Raw genomic sequence first — 5,768 nt, 5'->3', positions numbered from 1 at the left:
AACACAACCTGCGAAAAAAAAAGAAGACACAGGTTACAAAACATATATTCGTCCCCTTTTCAAAGCACGGACAGCATAGTAGTGTAGGCGAGAGGGGGAGAGGAAAAGGCAGACTTTTCGCTGGGACTAGTAAAGGGAAGGCATTAAAAGATTTCAGGTACACTACTTCTTACCAGGGGATGAAGTGAAGAGGAAGAAACCATTGCAGCCCTACTATTAAATATAATGTGTCAGATAAGGTAGTCGTCCTGTGGACAAGAAAGTCAGGTTAGAATGCTGCACCAAGGGTTACCAAGGGTATTTAAACGTAAATTTACTTACACCAATAGAAATTTCTCAAAGCAGGAGTAACGTGCCATTTTTGGCTGAGCGATTAGCGAAGCCCATTACTCCACTGACCGGAAAAGTTTGATTCTGTTTGTCTGTCTGTCTGTCTGTCTGTTTGTTTGTTTGTCTGTCTGTCCGCACGATAACTCGAGAACAAATTGAGCTAGCGACCTGAAATTTTCAGGGTCGTTTTGTGTCATAAAAAGACAGATCGAGTTCGAAGATAAGCATTTTAGCTCAAAAATTGGCTTTGAAAAAAATCAAAAACTACAGGTCGCAAAATGTATTTTTATCAAATATTTTTTTATGGTTTTCTAAGGGGTAAACCGTCAAAGTAGAGCCCTATGATCGAAAATTTCGTCCGTTTGGCTCTATCTTGTACCGTTTAGGCGCTAGGGGGCATTTCTTGACAAAAATGAGGTGAAAATGATCAAATGGTCGATTAAATCGTTAAAAAGACTTCATTTCGAAAAATTGTATATACACTCCTATTACCCCGTCTCGGGTGTCAGCGCCGCAGGCCTAGCTATATGTGCACCAGGCGCGTCGCAGCGTAACAGTGTTTCGTGAGATATCGCGAAGCCTGTTACGCGAGACGTGGTCTGGCGTACATATAGCTAGGTATTTGCAGCTGATAAGGAAAGAGTCCACCAACAGAAAAGGCAGAAGCTTTCAGGCTGGGAGCTTGGCAAGCAGGCGATATCGGGCTTGATAGACGGACGACACGAGACAGTCAACTGTCAACAGTCAACAAAAACAGTCGCCATCGCAAGGTGACAACCCTGGAACAGCAAATAAAAACATAAGACATCCTACCAAAAGCAATATTTCGCACCTTGGTATAACCACTTTTGTTCTATTTGATAAAAGTTTTCATTCTTTAAGAGACAATAGTAAGCTATTTATGCATTGCCACTCCTGCTACAACTATGTTGAAAGGAAGGAGGCGAAGATCCTTCCCCCACTAAAGCATCACAAAAAGGTCATTGACCCAACATTGACGTGAAAATGACGCCAAAAAGACGCGTTTTTGCCCGAAATTTTGACCTTAGGACGTGCTTGTGACTTTTCTGTGTTTATTGGGACTGGTCTCACCGGTCTATAAACCCTGGCCTAGTGCCAGGAGATCCATGCTGGAGTCTGCTACCTCATCCTTATCTAACTCTTGACCTACCGCACTCTCGCCCACCTCGCTAACGCGTGTTCTTTGTGCGTGACGGTGGGAGGTTTTTTCAGTTTGGTTTGAAGAGAAAGATAAGAAAGAGAAAGACTTAAATTAAACATGGGCCGAAAGAACAAATCCAATAAAATTCCCGCCCGGCGCCAGCGCCAGCGGCAACAGTAAGTCAAACTACATTATTTCATTCAAAATTTTAAAGAACTGATAGTGACAGCCATGGTGACAGCAGGCAAAGATTGAACGGCGGCTTTATGGAGTTAACCAATGAATCGAACAATGCCAATTATGTCACATAAACATTTGCTGTTTTAGAAAAATGACGTGTTTTTTTAAATATAATAGGCAAATAACGCATAATACTGGAGGTGCCCCCACAATAAGCGGGGGCCGTGAGCCATGTGCCAGTGCCATGCCATGCCCACAGCTCTGCCCCGCGGGACCTTTTGTCCTTACGCATTCGCACTTGCAGTTGGCTAATTTACTTTTGATATTCGCGTTAAAAACTACGTGAATTTGGGCGGTTTTAGGAAGGACGGCCTGAGGATTATGGCTCGTGGCCCATGGCTCCTGGTCACTTTGTTAGAAAGATCTTCTGTGCAAAGCAGCAACACACTGTGTTAGCAGTTTGTAAGATTTTTCTACCGGGTATGGCAGACCAGAATCTGCGTTGTCACTCCTCTCTTTCATTTCCAAAAGCTTATTCGTACTACAACAAAGTGTAGCAGATGTATTATGACCAAGTTTTCTGGTCCTAATAGACCATTCCACCGAGAGAGGAAGAAAAATCAAAGGAATCAAAAAGAACTAGAAACACATATACTTTAAAGAGCTCTTTCCGTCAATCTCTTCTCACTCTTTGGATAGTCAAAATTGAATACTGTTTCCGGTAGTTTTTGATTGCTTGTGTTCTTCTGCTTCCGGTGGAAATGGTCTATTTCAGTAGCAGTCTGCCCCGATAATGACATACCTCTTTTATCTTAGGATCCCAGAACAAAGCAGACCAAGCTTATGGAGACAAGTTGTGGCGGCAGTTGTCCTAATTCTGTGGAGCATTGCGGCCTACAGCTGGCCAGAAGTGCGAGATCAAATAGAGATCGTGGCTCAGGCCATACTAGAAGGTACGTAAAGAATGATTAGCTGTTGGATAGTTAATGCCCAGTCTTTAAGAATCAATCATATAATTCCCCAGATAACAGTAAAAATGTAACAGTAAATTTTGAACATATCCTAGAATAATTTATCTGAACAAATTAACTGTAAGCTAACTTATTAGCCTATTAATCATCAGATTTTAAAAGTAAAAGTATACAAATACTTTCATTTTCACTTTAAGATCAAGTTGATGTACGATTAATTGATTGCTGAGACTGGGATGTCGCATTTAACTACAAATGAGAACTCTAATACCTTTCTTTTTCTCTTTGCAGCACTGCAACAATGAATAAATAAATTAGCTAATTACGAAGTTTCTTGATCATTTCCTTGAATAACTATTTCCTGAATTTTCTCTCATGATACGTAGTCCAGTCCTCATCCAATCGCCAATCAAAATCTTGAGAACCTGTATTGCAACACTACGGCGGCCGTTCTTATTTACCCTGTGGTTGTATATGTAGAATAGATTTGTTTTTCCCACAGGAAACAGCAGAGTTCTAGTTCACATCGAAACAAGCAGGCCCGCCCTTCCGCCAAATGGAGTTGCCAGCTCCACTTCGCTGCACCGGCGACTCCGTTCGTCAGGGGCCGGGCCTGCTTGGCCTGCCGGCGGCGATGGTCGGGCCTTCGGCCCGACCATTTCAGTCTCGCGATTTGTGGAAGTGCATAATCAAATAAATAATGTGACCGGTAAATCACTTTGCATATTTGAGGCGTCCGGCGGGGGGCCTGCGGCACACAGTGGGGCCAATTCGTAAAAACCTGGCCAGAACCTATTTTATAAAGTATACTCATAGACAAATCGGACCAACAATTGAACAATTGGTGTACGCTTATATTTATGGTGAAGAACCCCTCGAGAATATTCCGCAAAATTTCAGGAAAATTTTCTAATTTTCTATTGCAGTGCACGAATGAAGGAGGGCGACCCCCTTTGCCGTTCAAAGAGCTTTCTGAAAGGTCGCAGCGGCAAAATGTGGAAGAACTTCGAGCGAATAATTACACGGAAAAGCTTGCATTAGCAGCCGCTATGAATGCGCGAGAAGAGAAAAGGGAAGATGCTGCGAAGCTTGTCACACAGATCATGCTCACCAGCCCTCGGAGGGCATCCAAAATCTCGAACATTCTAAAGCAAGCGGGGAAGGGGGAGGTCTCGCCCTATAGCGAAGATGAGGCTTTATCGCTAATGATAGAATTAAATCTTTCTAGGAATGGCTACCAAACGCTGCGTCTGGGAGCGAAGTTAAAATGCTCTCAGTCCAAAGCTTTGTACCCCTCAGTAAAAAAAGTGAAAGCTGCAAAAGAAAGATGCCTTCCTTCTCCTGAAACAATGGTCATTTTAAGCGAAAAGCACTACTGCCCGATCTGTTTCCTCCTGAACGATGGCGTCGGTGTGCCGGTCAGCCAATGAGCGCGCAGGGGGAAACAGTTCAGTTGCAGCAGTCATGCTTTTCTTCTTTCGGCTCCGGTTGGCTTGCAGCGGAATACCCTATCCCTTTAAACTTGTTTACGTCTACACAAAGTTTTTCATCTGGAATCCAAATGGACCCAAGATGCTCTCAAAAACATATCGGGTTCGTTTGGGTACCCGATTATGAGCTCTGCTCTGACTATGTCTTTTACCGCGTGTCCAGGCCAACACGCAGCGGGTCCTAGCTGGGCACCTGGTCGACGGGGGGGCGCAGGACCGCGCCGTCCGAGCCAGCATTAACAGCAACGACGTGCCGTTGACGTCTGCCCCAGATCAGGGAGGCTGGAGACGGGACCTAAGGAACAACGCGTAGATGCAGGTGCAAGTGGGTACCTCTGGCCTTCAGAGCAGTACTAATAAGCTATTCCACAGATGGGAAAGAAGAACAGCACGAATAACAAGGAGAACTGTGATTCGTCGCCCGATCTCCCCCTCCACCTGAGCTACGAATAAGGCCAATAAGGGCAATAAGCGGGGCGGCGGAAACGGAACCGGCCAGTTCACCACTGGCTGCATCTCTGCTGCTGATGCGCGGGGGAGAGGGAGAGGCGGCGGGGCGGCGCAGAGTCTACTGTTGCATCCGCAGTTCGCAGGCTGAGACAGCCACGGACTGGGGGTCGAGGGGCCCAGTCGGGAAACTGCTCCGAGGGGCCCCAAAAGATACCCTTTTTGCAGTCAAAGGGCCCCAAAAGACACCTTTTTGCCTTCAAGGGCCCCAAAAGATACCTTCTTTGGCTGGGGCCCGGTCGGGTTTTCCAACCTAGCCAACCCGGGCCAGTCCGTGGCTGGGCTGAGACGGATCCAGCCAGCAGCCGCTCGGCCGTTCCGTTTCCGCTGCTTCGCTTAGGGGTTGTCCACATATTACGTCACGCGATTTAGGCCACTTTTTGACCCCCCACCCCCTCCCCCATGTCACGCACCATCACAAAATCTGAACCCCCACTTGTGACGTCACATTTTCGACATAAATCGCAAAACATACAAAATTTTATATAAATCGCGAAGGCTTAATATAGGTGATAAAATGGGTGTTTAAGGTGACATCGCTGAATTACAAAGGTATCATTTTCCATCAGGTACATAACGTGTATTCTCGATTTTTGGAGACGCCTTGCCCGCTGTGTCTTACCGCCGCCCGCGTGTGCATCCTCCGAGGGGTAGATAGCTCCCCTGCCAAGTGTACACCCCTAATTCTGACCAAAGTAATTCAGACCAATTCAATTTAATTCAAACGAATTCGAAAATAATTCAACTAGTTCAGTCCAATTCAAGACAATGTACATTCAATTCAAGTCAAATTCTTGCCAATTCAAGTCAATTCACGCTCATTCAGTAAAATAAAATCGCAATAATTCAAACCAATTCAAAAACAATTCAACCAATTCAGCCCAATTCAAATTCAATTAAAGCCAATTCAAGCTAATTCAAATGCAATTCTTGAAATTTGCACACCCAATTCAGGAGTTCCACCCCTCGGCATCCTCCCTCGATCATTCACTAGTCGCTGTACGGTAAATTGACTCGATAGAACCTGCTAAAAAACGTATTTTCTTAACTCAAAAAATGTGACGTATCGGTGTTCTAGACCCCCCCCCCTTTCCCCCCACGTCACACATCCATCACGTTTTGCCCCCC

At 45.2% G+C, this 5,768-nt stretch overlaps 1 protein-coding gene and 1 long non-coding RNA gene across 2 annotated transcripts in view; one reads left to right on the top strand and one right to left on the bottom strand.

Moving 5' to 3' along the window:
* Positions 1-220, top strand: part of LOC127750916 (protein FAM133B-like) — a 7,192-nt gene extending 6,972 nt beyond the window's left edge. Inside the window, exon 5 of the mRNA XM_052273601.1 lies at positions 177-220. Within this exon, the coding sequence (XP_052129561.1) occupies positions 177-220 (44 nt within the window). The remainder of the gene's footprint in view (positions 1-176) is intronic.
* A 549-nt stretch (positions 221-769) lies between these two features.
* LOC127750919 (uncharacterized) lies at positions 770-2,613 on the bottom strand. Its single transcript, XR_008011896.1, has 2 exons — positions 2,475-2,613; positions 770-1,109 (listed from the first exon to the last, which is right to left on the bottom strand). It is a non-coding gene; the product is annotated as an uncharacterized LOC127750919 (long non-coding RNA).
* Between the last annotated feature and the right edge of the window lie 3,155 nt (positions 2,614-5,768).

Source organism: Frankliniella occidentalis, unplaced genomic scaffold (genome assembly GCF_000697945.3).
Source record: "Frankliniella occidentalis isolate FOCC.00 unplaced genomic scaffold, Focc_3.1 Scaffold287, whole genome shotgun sequence".
Classification (NCBI taxonomy): domain Eukaryota; kingdom Metazoa; phylum Arthropoda; class Insecta; order Thysanoptera; family Thripidae; genus Frankliniella; species Frankliniella occidentalis.
Note: the sequence above shows the minus strand (reverse complement) of the source record. Positions and strands in the feature narration are given on the sequence as shown.